The sequence below is a fragment of the Pyrus communis genome, chromosome 8 (assembly GCF_963583255.1).
Source record: "Pyrus communis chromosome 8, drPyrComm1.1, whole genome shotgun sequence".
In the NCBI taxonomy this organism is placed as follows: Eukaryota; Viridiplantae; Streptophyta; class Magnoliopsida; order Rosales; family Rosaceae; genus Pyrus; species Pyrus communis.
In genome coordinates, this window is record NC_084810.1 from 24,486,658 (window position 1) to 24,501,931 (window position 15,274).

Sequence of the window (15,274 nt, forward strand, 5' to 3'; positions counted from 1 at the left end):
TTCAATCATATTAATGATCCAATTCGATGTGATTTCATGCTTATCGAATATGAATCGACAAGTTAAATCTGATGATCCAAGTAAGTGATCCAATTATAAATAAATGTAAATATGGATTAAGGATAACCGATTCAAATTTAACACGTGACATCCTAGTGACTGGCTCTTAATCGGATCAACAATTTCTTGCGAACTGGATCGCTTTCCGCTTATAGTGGGATGCCGCCATCCCCTCCTTCGGAAGTGATCCTTCGAATTAAACTATCGTCCACGTTGAAGAAATTCACGAATCTGCCGCAAAGTAGTATCGGGACGTTCATTTTTCTGCCGGTTTTTCGTAATTTACAGAACAAAATTGACTTCGACGCTCGACTGCTACCGAATTGGCAGACGAACCTGACCAAACATGAACTCATGTTTCCAGAATGGAGAACCAATTTTCCATTGTGCTCCCCAAATAAGAATGCCAAGAGCCCTTCGAGCACTCGTCTCGCAATCCAACTCCCCGTCCCCATCTTAATTTCGACATGGGAGTGACCGACTAAATTTCGAGAGAGATGAAGAAGGAAGAACAATGAGGATTGGAGAAGATGATACATCGAAGTGATTGCTAAACAGCAAACAATTGAGCACCATCAGCAGAAGCTACGTTTAGAAAGGTCACTAAGCACTAAGAAAAGATATAAATATGAAACAGTGCAAGAAAATTCTCAACATCCGAATGTCACAGGAAAATTGTTAGTGTTGTAGATAGCAAATATGCAACTCGAAAACTCAATAACAGCTAGTAAACAACGAGTCGACAACAGGCTAAATTTATGTCCCGGCGTTCCTTCGCCCAACCCGAGCCATAAAACCAGCTTTAATCGGAGCAACTGATCGTCCAGAACCACACTGCAACAGAAAGAATTGTCAAATAAATTATCAAATGAAAGCAAGGCAAAATATCTCCAAATCAAGAATTATTAACGTTGAAATTACGGGCAGATGAACTTAAACGCCATAGCTATATATTTTAAGAGTAACGAAAACCCCCTGAAGAAGAAAAATAATACTTCACCCGAAACCCCAAGGGTTTAGTCCCACCACCCCTTTATAAACATAATACTTTCCCGCGAGGCCTCAGAAATAATTTAGGTTACTCTATCATGAGAAATAATCTGACAATGTAGGCAATTCTTTAGATCATCATAGGCCTCTATAACAATATATTATGCAGCAGCGTAAAAACACAGAAAACCTTCTTTATTTTCTTTTATGTTGTGCACGAACAACTTTGTATAAATTAGAACCCAAGGGGGATGCCAGATAGTCGTAACCACCAACATTAGAAAACCAATGGCCAATCAACATTAGAAAAGGCTATAGCAATATGATTGTTACCTTCTCGCATCTGAGAAAGAAGAGACGATTCTCCTTTGAAAGTATAGTGTCTGGACTTTTGCACCCAAGGCAAATGACATATTCATCTGGAAGAAAGGAAGTTGCATGAGTAAAAATGAAAGAATAATTAAATGTGCGAACAGACTGAGCACATACAAAAAGATAGACATAACAGCTAAGCATGCATAATAAGTAAGGCATATGCAGAACACTCTCCCATCGAACCACTCCAGATTAACAATTGCAATAAAAATAAATAAATCAAACCACAGAACAAGGTACTTACTGACATATCGCCGCAGTATTCCTTCGAAATTTTTTGGGGCAAATCTTCCCTTAACAACCAACCTCTGCTGTCCATCAAGTGATCCACTAGTTCCCAGTTCGGCAAGCAAGAAAGCCATGACGTGATCTGGTTGCCTATGCATCCTGAAATTTCAAGATAGAAGGGTTTACTCCTTTTAACTAAACAGATGAAATCAACCACAGCTTTAGGAAATAATTTGGTAATATGATAAGTAATATTTTCATGATTCTAACATTAGGCTCATCGGCTAACAATGTGCAGTCTATATAAACGCCTTCACATATGTCAAACAGTAAGCACATTTGATTATGAAAACAAGAAGCAGTTGTATACACAATTGTTCTTTGCCACGAAATTGTTTCGGAGACCTTCCCTCGGATTAGTACATAAAAAGAAAAGCAAAGAAACAATAGAAAGAGATTAATGGACAATAACTTAAATAAGAAGAACAAAACAGATCAAAGCAAATGAGATATAAACAATGGTTTTGGTTCAGGGAACTGAAACCTACGTCTTGCACAGATCCATGAAATTCACAAAAACCGTTTTCTTTGTGCCCTCACGAAGAACTTGTGGAGGCCTCATCACTGTCCTACGCCTGTCTCCAGCCAGATCAGGGTTATTTTCGCGAAGAATGTTAAACACCCTATCAAGAAGCTGCATGCATTACATGGGTAAAATTAATAAAGCATACATGTGTAGAGGTCAAGGAACCATCACTGTACTATGAGAGAGTTGTAATTTACACACTTCTTCATAAGTGTAATCACGATCACTCCCTTCCCAAGGATATGATGGAGTCTCTAGAACAATCCCTTCTCCTTCCTCATCCTCACCAGTGCGCTCTAAAAGGCCAAACATATAAAATCTCAATCAATTTTTTTGGAGACACAAAGGTTGCAGGCATTTCATAAGCCTAAAAAACTTATTAAAGTCTTACCATTCAAATCTTCCACTGGGTCACCACTCTCTTCATTCAAGATACTGGTCTCAACCTATAATCACAGCAACCGCCAAAAATCAATATTCAGAAAAAATATTCAGATTGTAAACAGTGGAAAATCTTGGTAACTTACTGGCTTCTTCTTCTTCTTTTTCAAACCAGTAAACGTACTCTCCTGCCCCTCAGAAACTGCAATGACAAAAAGTACCAAGTCTCAACGAATGTACTTGTAAAACAATACAGCACAAATAAAAAATGGTTGTTCAATTGAACCACCTGTCAAGGTTTCCGTTTTCTCGGCCAACTTGTCCACAGAATCATCAGTAGTATCCTGAATAACAACCTTCTTCTTTTTCTTCTTTTTAGTAGGATCAAAGGGAGCAATCTGCACAAGAGGATGAAGATCACAACAGTTAGCTCTACCACTCAGAACCACAAACTTCTAGACGGGGAATCGCAGCAACCTTTAAAGAATGCAAAACAATGTGGATAACTTTTTCCTCTCTAAGTCTAAGATGAATCAGCACCATTTTATTCCATTGGATTTTTATACTAAAGGCACACTTCATGGAGCCGCTACCACAGCATAATCTTTATTACATCAATACATTTTCGACTTCTGTTAAATTTATTGCAATAAACTCCAACCTGCTTTTCAACTATTACCATACTAAGGAAATAGATAAGATTGGTATTGTACTACAATTAGTTGCTACCAAAGGAAAACTTAGATATAATTCTCAGGTAAACCTTTTAAAGAAAAGGGCAAAATCTATTCCAACTTTCGTATTGCGAAAAACTTATATACAATATTCAATAATAAGGCATTGAAGCCGAATTTATTATAAGAATACTCAGATTAACCATTCAGCAAGTCTTGAACAAAAACCACAACAATACCATATCTATCTCAAATTCCAAAACAAATGTAATGCACAACAGGTAGGGAATCAATTTTTTTTTTTTTTTGGGGGACAAATGATAGCGTTAGTGGGTTAAATTGTTAAATGTTAGGGGGTGCACATGCATTATTGTTTTCCGCCACTGCGGTAAAGCACCATTTAAAATATATACAATAATGCTATTGGAAAGAACACCGAAAAGACAAATATTGCAAAAGAAATTTAACATGTATTGCATAATCAGGGCAGGCAGTGGAAATTCATTTATTATTGCAAGAATCTGAACATACATCTGCTACCACCTCGTCCTTCACCTCATTCTGATTGTCGTCCGCCATAATGTTTGCTGGTAAAAAAAAAAAAATCAAAATCAAAATCAATCCCGAACCCAACAATTTCAAGAAGAAAGAAAAACCTCAGAAATCAGAAAAACCCTATCAGACATCCCAAATTGAAATCCCCGTGCGATTCCAAGAGAAAAAACGAAGAAAAATTGGGGATTTTTGAAACCCTAGAACAAGTAAAGACGGCGGCGACTGAAGAGAGGAACTACTGACATGTAACGGAGAGCTGGTTTCCCTGTTCCGCTGCGGGTGTGGCTGCGACTGAGTGTTTTCCTGTTCGATGGCGAGATGGAAATGGTATTTATACCTAGAAAGCTAAAGGCCCATTGAGCCTTGGGCTCTGGGTTTACTATTCTTTGTTTCCATTTTCAATTGTTTGTTGCTCGGCCCCTTCGGTGATTGGGACTTGGCCGCCACGCTCAAACTTGGCCGCCACCCAAAAACTACTTCTTTAATCCTTCTGCATTCAAAGATTCCAAGCAATTTTTGGCCTTCTTTCTTGTGTTTACTTAATACGTATGGAATCTAGTTGAAAATCAGGATTGAGATATACCGAGGGAGATGAGTCGATCCGATTCTCATTTCTTACTTCCTCTATTTGTATTCTTTACTGCTCTCGTTAATGTAAGGGCTCGTGTTTTTAAAATGACTGAAAATAAGTTTAATGAAAATGTTTTTGAAGTTAACTCTTAATAAAAATATAAGTGAATAATGAAAAAGCACTTAAAGTGCTTTCTACAAAAATACATAACTGGTGATTCTTGCATAAATCATTTTAAGTGCTTTTGGAGGCCCAAAAACAATTTCATCAAAAATATTTTCGGTTATTTTAAAAGCACATATAAACAAATCCCTTAAGTAAATTTAAAAAAAAAAAAATAAGAAGAGTGTTGTGGCAATCTGGCCTCTCCATTGTCGCCTCCTGTAAGCCCGAATTGGAAGACTTCTTTGCTCGAAGAAGAAGGTTTGGGCTGGTGTCACATAGACCCACCATTTTGTAAGCCTAGTCCAGCTCGATGGAGTCCTCTTTGTATTCGCTTGTTAAGCTCTGTTTGTAAAGGAACGAGTTAAACAACAAACATTAGGTTTGCTAGAAAAATGGGTCGAGCTTAAGTTTTGGTTTGAAGTTCGCGGGCAACTCATTTCTTTTTGTGAGTTTGGTTTAAACTTGACTAGTTCATTAAAGCTAGATTTGTACGTAAAGGTTAGCGTTCTTACTGAAAATCTTCAAATTGATTGCAATTCTCTCATGAGTGCACATCTTAAAAATAATGAGTTGAATCGAGCCAACCATTAGCTCAAGGTCGGTCCACGAATAAGCTAAGGGAAATCAAGTTCAAGCTTGAAAATATCATCTGATCAGAACTTGATTGAGAGGTTCTATCATAAAACCAATTTCTTTCATCTCGAATCTAAGAACTCATGTTGCTTGAACGGGAAGACTAAGTTGCCCCCCACCCACCACACCGCCCCCCCAAAAAAAAAAAAAAAAAACCCAAAAACCACCATCACCTCAATTATTTTCAGATGAAACGTCACAAGAAAGGCATTTCAGACAGTATGTTCGAGCCTAGAATCATGTCATTTCTTTTGCATCAATGGCCATGAATGTTAATGAAAATTTTGCAAATGCTAGAAATGGAGCATACACATTTAGAGCACCGGGTTCAATCTACCACCAAATTGGACCCTTTTATCTACTACAGGAAGCAGACCAAGGTTTTTATAGATTTATATATATGAGACCAGTTCTAAGGAAAATAAAGCACGTCTTCGATCAGTACAATCCATATGTGCTTATATTCCGCCATAGTTCACATCATCAAGACAAACACTGGCAAGGTTATTATAGGGAGCAACCGTCAACTCATCATCGATATAATCTTCTAACTGTATGTTTTTTCGACGATGGAGAAACACATAAAATGTGTTTTTTCTAACCCGTAAGTGTTTATTTTCAAATTCACCTTTTTTCTCTTTCCCAATATTTTGTGTTTTTTTTGGAGATTCGGCTTGATTACTCCATTTTCCCCTAAATCCAGATTTAACCGCGATGTGTCAAAATTTTGTAGAACTTCTACAATCTCACATGTATGAGGTGAAATACTGCAATCGATGACAACATAGTTTAGTTACCCAGTGACCCTTCTTTTACCGTTGAAGTTTGAAGGTTGAAAAATCTGAATAAATCAAAATTTTTCCCATCAATAGATATGTTTATACGACCGAAAACTTGGTAAAAGGACAACACCAACACTGTGGAGCTTGCTGCGTCGATTATTACGATGCAAAATCGACTGGGAAAGTTCTAAGAACCTTGAACATCCAACTTTCTGTCAATCGATTCGAGGTCAAAGCTGCTTGTTTCCTCCTTCGTTTTTCTGCTTTTTCCAACAGCATTTTCACCTTCCAATTTGGCCTTTTCCTCCAGCACTCGTTGGAAATTTCTCGCCGACCTTCCTTCAATTATTTTGTTTAAACGTGAACGACTTGATCAATGGTCGGTCTTTGTTTAGTCCAACAGTGTTTTAGTGGTGGGGAGAAGAGCTTTTGTTTTCACCAAAAATCAGTAGCTTGGAAAAGTCAATAGCAAATTTACGACATGCCTTCAACTTCGACGAACCTTCCACCTCTTTTTTCGTTGTCTTCGATTTCCAAGCAAAAATTATTACATATATGGTTCGGAGTTGAAAGAATCGAAATTCCATGGAATTTTGGAACCCTAGAACGGTCCAACTAGTAAACCAAGATAACCCAAAAATATTGTAACTGAATATACACTAAAGTACTATGCAAGTACCATACATGGGGAATTCATGTAGAAAGGTTCTTGGGTACATCACTTGGATTGGGGTTTGTGTGATAGGGAGTGAGACTAAAAGTGAGTCAGAGTTAGCATGACAAATTAGAAGAAGTGGGTTAAGGAGGATTTTTTGTGTTTGCGTTTATTTAGACACGTGATCTGTTAGCCGAATTCTAAAATTTCTTTCATACATGGCAATATATAGGGCACTAGGTTACAAAATATGTATGGCAATATAATGTGCGGGAAAAAAGCTTAAATGTAATGACTTTAATACACTATCTTTCTATATTTTAGCGACTTATGTATTGTACGGATTTCATACTGGCTTGATAGAAATGTCGAGGTGATATGGTATGAATTTATGAAACCCGTTACAACTAGGTTTTTGCTGAGGCATTGCTTCTTGAACAAGTCAGCTACTAACTCAGAAAACCCTAACCCTAATTAAACTACCAACTCCGGTACGTAAGAAGGTCTGCAATAGTCAGCTCTAAAATATACTATTCGATTTAATATAAATTACTCTATATATTTAAATTAGTATATTCGTAGCTCCTTCAACACTGTCATCACGAGCTGCATGCCTGCGTACCAAAAACAATTGGAGCCATAAATTTTGAAAAATCAAAACATTTATAGTACTGAAGTACCCCACACCAGCACTACCCTCCACTCCAGGAACATCATGCAATATATACAATATACAATAAACAATATACAATATATATTTTATGTCCTTGTTCTTATCTATATTTTGCAGGTGGGTCTTCACGGAAATCGGCCTAAATATCTTAAAATTTTGAATATTGTGGCTGCTTTTATGTTTATGCATGACACTCAAGACTCGGTCCAATACTGTCTCTTGTCACACTTTTTTGTAGACTGCATAAATGTCGAGATCTCAATTTAGGGTTTCTGATAACATTCCAAGAGTTCACTCCAAGAGTCATTTTTTTTTTTCACGGGTTAATTAATGCAAGGTTAACATATACAAATACTACATAGGTAAGCTGAATCATGAAACAATACAAAGAGTTGGTTTAATCTATATACTACGCAAATTTAGAAATTTGAAGTAATCTAATAGTATTTAATAAGAACTTTAGTGTGGTGAGCAAAAATACACTATTAACCTTTGAATTTGAACTTATTGTTTTCTTCATTTTTTGTGTGAAAAGAGATTTAGAGAAAAATTACACAATGTGCACCCTGATATATGCAAGTTTTTTCCCTTTTTTTTTTTTTTTTTTGCATATGTAAATCTTTAGGGGCAGTGAAAAGTATATGTAATAATTTTATATAAGCGGCAGAGCCACTAAGCGACCAGAATGGTCTCTGTGCTATTCTGCCACTTTTTCCTCTTGTTATTATAATATTGATGTTATTATTGCATATCAGTCTAATACTCTTTAAATTTAAGTGTGTTCTCAATCCAAACTCTTCTCTATTCCAGGCCAGTCTCATTTTTCTCTCCATCCCTCTTATTACAATATAGTCTTCACTTCTCCTCCTTATTCTGTCAACTTTTCTTTGGTGTTAATAAACTTATATTTTTTATAAAAAAAAAATCTTGTTTACTCTTTACCTGATATTTGGGTTTTGGGTTTTTGTAATGTTTATATTTCTCTCTATTGAATTTAGGGTCTTTTAAGTTCTATACAAATTACTTCAATCTCTCATATTTTGAATTCAAATTACTTATATATGTCAAAAGCCCTCCCACACATAAAATTCTCACTCCGTCATTGACCAAAACAAAGGTACTATAGCATACATAATTAGAGAGTGGTCTCGTGCGTTCCACCTCAATTGTTTGATTAGAAGAAAACATATATATAATCCTGCCGACAAATCTTGATCTCCATATCTATACAACCAGATGTCTTTCTAAGCGAGCAAATGATTTATCTACGAATATGATTACGAGGGGTGGATCTTAGCACAAACTCGTACTTAATGGTAAATTGGTAAATACAATCCTCTATCCGATTTGAATATAATATGGATAACTTATGATTGTGGGATTATGTGAGAACAAAGTCTCATATCAGTGAGGTATCAAATAATGCAAGGGTTTCTAATACTCTTCATATTGTCAATTGATTTTACAGTGGAACCTCAATTTTCATCATGATATCAAAGTAAGTTATCCCATGTGAAGTTCAACGACCACACGTGATCTATGTCACTTTATTTGTGCTGTTATTGCGCTATGCTTGAAAATTCGCCACACGTGAAGTTATCTATTGAGAGTATTTATTCCACATTATAAGTAATTTGACTACTCTTCATAATTGGTTTTATGGTGAAACCTCAAATTTCTTGATGGTAACGGAGCATGTTGATTCAAGTGTGAAGCCCAACTAACACAAGTGCTCCAAGTCCTCCAATTCATGTTGCCCACGTGTTTGCCTTGAAAATTCGCCACACGTGAGGGGTGTGTGAGAATGTAAGGACAAAGTTTCACATCGACGGAGGAACAAATCATGCAAGAATTTATAAAAAGTTGGGCTATTCTCCATATTGTCAATTAGTTTTATGGCGGAACCTCAACTTTCTTCAATGACTTCATGGGTGAAGAGAGATTAGCGAAATTGTGACCAACCTATATAAATAGAGGATAATAAATCGTCAATCTAATTGTTAAAATGTAGTCGAGTTAACAATTATAACCACGCTACACCTTGGTACAAATTTGAACCACTGGAAAATCGGAACTTAGTATCCATGGTTATGCTGTGTATACTGTGCTGGGGTTTGGGCACATAGAAAATTCATTAGAGAGAGAAGAGTAATTAGGAAGCAAATAGTGACGAATTATGACAAAGATCTGCAGAAATTAACTTTTCTAGAACTAGTACAATATTACGTCAAACATTTTTATAAATAGCATGTGGAGTGGACTTACCGCACATCAGAGGAAAAAACCGAACAATTAAGACCAAAATCTGTTGGCAATAAGGCAACTACATCTCATATAATTTGGGATTAAGATTGAATTAAAATTTTTAATTAATCGCTATTAGTGGGGGGGCGGCTGTGGATGGATGGGCCAGATTTGGGCTTTTGTTATTTTCGTATCTGTTTGGTCACCAACCAGTAGGACCCACCAAATTCCTGCTCATGAGACTAGTTCACTGCTTATGGTGCCTTTTAAAGCACGCAAAAAACCAACTTTATTTGCCTCTCCCCAAACAGTCCCTAAGCAAAATATCCATTACCATTCCAACGTTGTAGCCGCCGGTAGCCAGCTTTATTCATGTATTGGAATGGTACCAGTCCATTTGAGATCCCATCATGCATTAGTGTGACCCCAAGGCAATAGCCAATAGGCTATTATTTTGCCACTAGTGACTAGCGACCCATTCAATGTGGACCCTATGGCCCACACACTAGCCTACTTGGCTCTTATTTCTCTTTGTTTTAGTCGTTCTACAAGTCAGGATATGGGGAATAATTTTCACACCCTTTTTTTCTGTGGACGTGAAGAAGAAGAAAATGATTGTGCGGAAAATCACTCTTCTAAAATGTTTATACATGCAATGATGCAAATCTCAAACAACAAAGAATGAATTGATTAGGGCTAATGATACTCAACTTGTTTTAACGTCTAAAGTGTTTGGTAAATGATGAGAACGCGACTTCTTTCAAAAGTTAGCAGTAGTTAACTTGTGTGGGGTCATAATTTTCCAGGGTCGGAGTAAAGAAGATTGAATACTCATATCTCAGAAGTTCAGTCATAGGCTCAACAATCTCCAATGTGGAACTAACTAAACGGGCAAATGATGTCACCATCATCCTATTCTGGAATCAGTGAGCTAAGTCTAACGACTTCGTTAAGATTGATCATGCTTGTTCTGCAAGAAATAAGTAGATTTTCTATGATCTTGGAGTTCTTACCATTTAAGGATTGGTGTGCCCGCAAAGAATCTCGCTCTTAAATCCTAAAATGATGCAATATCTACTATCCTAAAAGATTATCTCTTCGACCAGTATAAATATACTCTTTTAGAGTTCATCTATGATAACATAATCTTTGCATACTCATTCTCTTGCCCATTCTTAATATTACTTACTAACTTGATCGTCATATAACTTTAGACTGTCACATCCCAGTCCTTAGCTTACTCACAGTTGTATGTTCTTTTACAGGTAAACGAGATTGGACATCTCCACCACCCATAACGATGCGCATATTTAGTTCCAAGAACCTGAATTCGAGAATTATTACAGCCAAAATTGATACTACTTGATGTTTTTATTCTCCTACGAATTACTCACCAAACTTCTACTTTTACTCACTAAAATCAACAAAAACAAAGCAACTAGATTACTTGAAAAGAAAACTAAAAGAAAAAGCAATTAGATTTTGTCGTTTAATTTTGATATTTCTAATAATTTGATGTAGCCCATCAAGAATATCCGACAAAAGCCAAACTCTAAGAAAAAGACTAATATTTTCTCTGTCTCAATTCCGAAAGCAATTGACATGAAAAAAAAAGTATGAAAAACACGTGTCTTGACTGTTGAGGCTTCCAAGTGTGCCACTAACAATAGTATTTTATTTAAGATTTCGGTTCAATTGAATATTATAGGACCAATCATAATATTTAATTCAGTAAAAGTTTTCGATATTTAATTATGAAAGTTTTAGGTTCGATTCATGTATGTATAAACAAAATGTTTGATTCATGTAGATGTTAATAGTAATACGTATTTATAATGGACTAGTGTTGTGGTATTACAATTTTGTTGTTAGTATTAATGGACTCATGTGAAAATGTTTTTAAAATTACTGAAAATGTATTATGTGAATTGATTTTGAGTTTCAAAAGTACATTGGAAGAAGCATCAGATATGTATTTTTTGCAAAAAACATTTAAAGTTTTTTAGAATGCTCTTAAATTTTTACTAAGGACGATTTCTAAAAAAAATTTCACCTAAAAAATTTTCAATCATTTCATATAGACTTCCAAACGAGCCCAATGTCAAACAAATGAGTGAATGACTCTCTACAAATCACTATAACGCAATTAAAATTCAAAGCTTTGTAAATATAGGTTAATATATTTCTTTTTAAAATAAGTGAAATGTAATATTTAACATAGAGAAGAATATATTTTTCAACCACGGATGTCCAAGAAATTAAAAGCACCATTTCATTTATGATTTTTAATTTTATTCCTTTCCACACTCCAATAGTCTCCAAACTTCTATTCTCAATTGACAAATATCAATAAAAATTTATAATAATCCGTCTTTAATTACAATTAAACACAAATAATTTAAAATAAAATAAAACTACAAAAACGAGTTCTCACAAAACCGCCGTATATATTATTGATAATCGGCTATATTCGTAGTCATTGTATATCACACTCAGTATTTTCGGTATTCCATGCACTGCTTGTGCCACTTTACAAAACTCACTTCACTTAAATTGCAGCACACAGTCCCAAGTGAAATTACAAAATAATCCTGCCCACCTGAAGTTGACACGTGTATCGTACTGGGTTCAACTTACGACGTCAGCTAAGAAATCGTCTACGTCAAACTCGCCGAACTCGTCACGCACAAAGTTGTTACTCGACAACATAATATCTGGAAAGCTTAACGGCAAGTCGATATCAAACACGAAGTCGTCAACGTCTCCGTAAATAAAACCATCAAACGGCGTTTGCTCCTCGTAACGGAGGACCGAGGTGGGCGACGAGAGAGCCTCGCTGGACGGCGGTGATACGCACCCGCATCCCTCCCCCGCAGCTGGGACCACCACATCGGCAACGACTTTCTCTTCCGTTGTAACGGCGTTAGAAAAGTTGGTGACGGCGTCTGGACCCTTGAGAAGGATGGCAGCTCTGTCGTAAACACTGGCGGCTTCCTCCGCTGTGTCGAAGGTTCCGAGCCAGACCCGTTTTCTACGATTCGGATCTCGGATCTCCGCAGCCCATCGACCCCAAGGCCGCCGGCGTACGCCTCTGAACTTCTTCTGGCGCGATGCATCCATTGCCGGCGACTTCGACCCGGTTCGCTTCACGGGTTTCGGGTCTTTCCTGACCCTCTTCGACTGACCCGAAGAAAACGACGACGAAGACGAAGGAGAGGAAGAGGAAGGCGAGGAGAGCTCGAGGCTGATCTGTCTGACATGTCGTTTGACTCTGCGTACGCCGCTGTCTTCGTCGTCGCTGGAGGAGTCGGTGGCGTCGGCGTCCGTGAGTATGATCCGGACGAGCTTTGGCGGGACTGGGTTCGGGTTATCGGGTTCCTGGATCATGGGTTTTGTCACGGTGGTGATTTGCTCTGAAAATTTGACCGCAGAGTGTGCGGACGAGGTGGGTTGGAAGGTTGTCATGGATTTGGAGGCGGAGGAAATGAAATTGGAGATGCGGGTTTGGTCGGAAGCAGCAACATCAAGAATCGACGGCGAAAGCATGTAGAAAAGTTTGTACTACTGAGCTGAAGTGAGTGAGGTTTTGAATTTGTAGAAGGTTGAGACAGAGAGACAGAGAGAGGGGGTAAAAGTGAGAAGCTTTTTGGAGTGGAAGGAAGAAGAAAGAGCAAAAGAGAAGAGGGAGGAACGGCAAAGGGGAGCTGTATGGAGGCTTTTGGCAGAGAGTGAGCTACTGATAAAACCCCTTTGCAGGTTTGGGAGAGAAGGAAAACGGAGAAAAATGGGAAGGGTAAAGTATATTTATAGTGCATGGAAGTCACGGATAGGATACACATAAGTGGAAATGGTTTGGTTTCCAAATTTAGTTGTTATTCTCAGCGGAATTGGATCCTCTCCGAGGCAAATCCACGGGAATCTTTTGATCCACTAAAATTGGCTTTTGAATTTTGATCCAAAATGTACAATTATTATAACTTTTAGGAGCTCTCTTTTTATAACCGTTAGATCAAAATCTAACGGTCCATGTTATTGGATCAGGAGGATCCCAAAGATTTACCTCGGAAAAGATCCAATTCCCTTCTCAGCATTATTCTTAAGAAAATATACAACGCCTACATAAACTTTAGTGAAAATTAATTTATCTACCACTTATTTTTTGTTTAGCGTCGTCCGACTTTATTTTTAATTAAAAGTTTTTACTCATACTTTTCAAAATACGTGTTCTCTTTTGTTTTGTTTTTACATGTTTAGGAAGAAGAATAATCTTTTTAATGTCAATAACAACTCTCAAAATAAATAGTGGTGCACAGAGAATGAATGTAAAGTGTGAATACCAATTCTATTTTTCTACAAGTGAAAAGTTGTACTCAGAACTTCGAGTGCATAAGTGAATACACTTAATTAATTAAGCTACAAACTATATTCAAAATCAATAAAACTAAGTCGTATACAAAAATGTTCTGCTTTCTTTCACCGAAGTTCAAATTACCCGCTGTGACACCTGTTTGTTATGTTTTATATTTCTGGTGTTTTCTTTTGTTTAATTTAATTTATATTTACTTTGACTCAGGGAATGGGTGTAAATTATTCTCGTGAGAGTGAGGGGGATTATGTATGTGAGCGGGTCATGGGTCACGGGTCATGGTCTGGAGTGTTAAGCGGGAAAACAAACCTGCTTCCAGCTGGCTCTGTTGACGTGTCAGTTGCCCTCTTCCTCAGTTCCTCTTAGGCCATTTCCAACCTCTCGTTTTCTTTCCACAAACAAAAACAACCCCCCACTACTCACGCTCACAAATTGCCTAACTTTTCCTCCAATTAGTCCTTCCCTCTTTGATTTTTTCCTTCTCCAATTTAATATTGAAATTCTACAGCAAAGTAGAGTTTCCTCAGCCAACACATCTGTGTATATATAGTGTCGGTGGATGCATAACTTTTCTCTAAAAAAATCCTGAACAACAAACTGTTTTTATAAGAAAAATTAATGAAAATTGCTTGCAAATTTTGAGTTTTAACGATAAGGACAAAATAAAGGGTAAAGTGAATTGTATCATGATTGACTTTTAGTGTAAAAATATGGTTTTTCGTTAAAGTGAACAATACTGAGAGTTTTTCGTTAAAGTTCCCTTTTTTATATTGTGTACAGTGGCAAATACAAGATTCGAATCTTGGGTCTTCCCATATTAAAGGTTCAAGTTTTTTAGATAGAATCAGAGTAAATAAATAAATAAAAATTTAGTTTATTCACTTAGGTACTTCGTCGAACATTTGATGAGTGATATCAAGAGAATTTGTTGATCAGTGTTGTCCACGCAATATGTCGAGATAATGCTTAACAGGTATTATATCAAACACTTGGTTGATAGAAAGGGACCCGTGCAAAACATTCGGAAGGTTCTCAAAACACCTTGTATGTCTATTTTCTGAACTCAGGTGGTGTCTATATACAATAATGTTAAGTGTAAATAGTTTACACGTGCATCGTAAATGATAGTTATGCTCTAGTAATGTGTTGTCATATGAGACCTATATGTGTCTTACTAAATGAGAGGATGTACTTGTATTCTGCTTAAGATAGCACAGTAAGTTTTGCTAAATGAGAGAAAGTAACTTGTATTGCGTCTGATGTACACATAACGAGAGTGATGAATACAAAGAGATATACGATTGGAGACACAATGCTAATTCACGTTTTACATGTT

At 36.8% G+C, this 15,274-nt stretch overlaps 2 protein-coding genes and 1 non-coding gene across 3 annotated transcripts; all 3 read right to left on the reverse strand.

Moving 5' to 3' along the window:
• Positions 1-664: 664 nt before the first annotated feature.
• LOC137741888 (eukaryotic translation initiation factor 2 subunit beta-like) lies at positions 665-4,180 on the reverse strand. Its single transcript, XM_068481588.1, has 10 exons — positions 4,093-4,180; positions 3,826-3,881; positions 2,910-3,018; positions 2,767-2,822; positions 2,631-2,685; positions 2,441-2,535; positions 2,202-2,347; positions 1,670-1,812; positions 1,384-1,469; positions 665-894 (listed from the first exon to the last, which is right to left on the reverse strand). The coding sequence occupies exons 2-10, from the start codon at positions 3,871-3,873 to the stop codon at positions 817-819; spliced, it is 816 nt and encodes a 271-aa protein (XP_068337689.1). The 5' UTR covers positions 3,874-3,881; positions 4,093-4,180; the 3' UTR covers positions 665-816.
• Positions 1,116-1,200, reverse strand: LOC137743957 (small nucleolar RNA SNORD34). Its single transcript, XR_011069563.1, has one exon. It is a non-coding gene; the product is annotated as a small nucleolar RNA SNORD34 (small nucleolar RNA).
• Positions 4,181-11,999: 7,819 nt separating the features above from the next.
• Positions 12,000-13,511, reverse strand: LOC137742794 (pathogenesis-related genes transcriptional activator PTI6-like). Its single transcript, XM_068482746.1, has one exon. It carries the CDS (start codon positions 13,116-13,118, stop codon positions 12,201-12,203), a length of 918 nt encoding a protein of 305 aa, XP_068338847.1. The 5' UTR covers positions 13,119-13,511; the 3' UTR covers positions 12,000-12,200.
• Between the last annotated feature and the right edge of the window lie 1,763 nt (positions 13,512-15,274).

Coding starts and splice junctions, on each gene's coding strand:
- LOC137741888 (XM_068481588.1), bottom strand. CDS start 3,873: ATGGCGGACGACAATCAGAATGAGGTGAAGGACGAGGTGGTAGCAGAT. Junction 3,019..3,825: donor AGGACGAGGTGGTAGCAGAT/GTATGTTCAGAT, acceptor CCTCTTGTGCAG/ATTGCTCCCTTTGATCCTAC. Junction 2,823..2,909: donor GAAAACGGAAACCTTGACAG/GTGGTTCAATTG, acceptor TTGTCATTGCAG/TTTCTGAGGGGCAGGAGAGT.
- LOC137742794 (XM_068482746.1), bottom strand. CDS start 13,118: ATGCTTTCGCCGTCGATTCTTGATGTTGCTGCTTCCGACCAAACCCGC.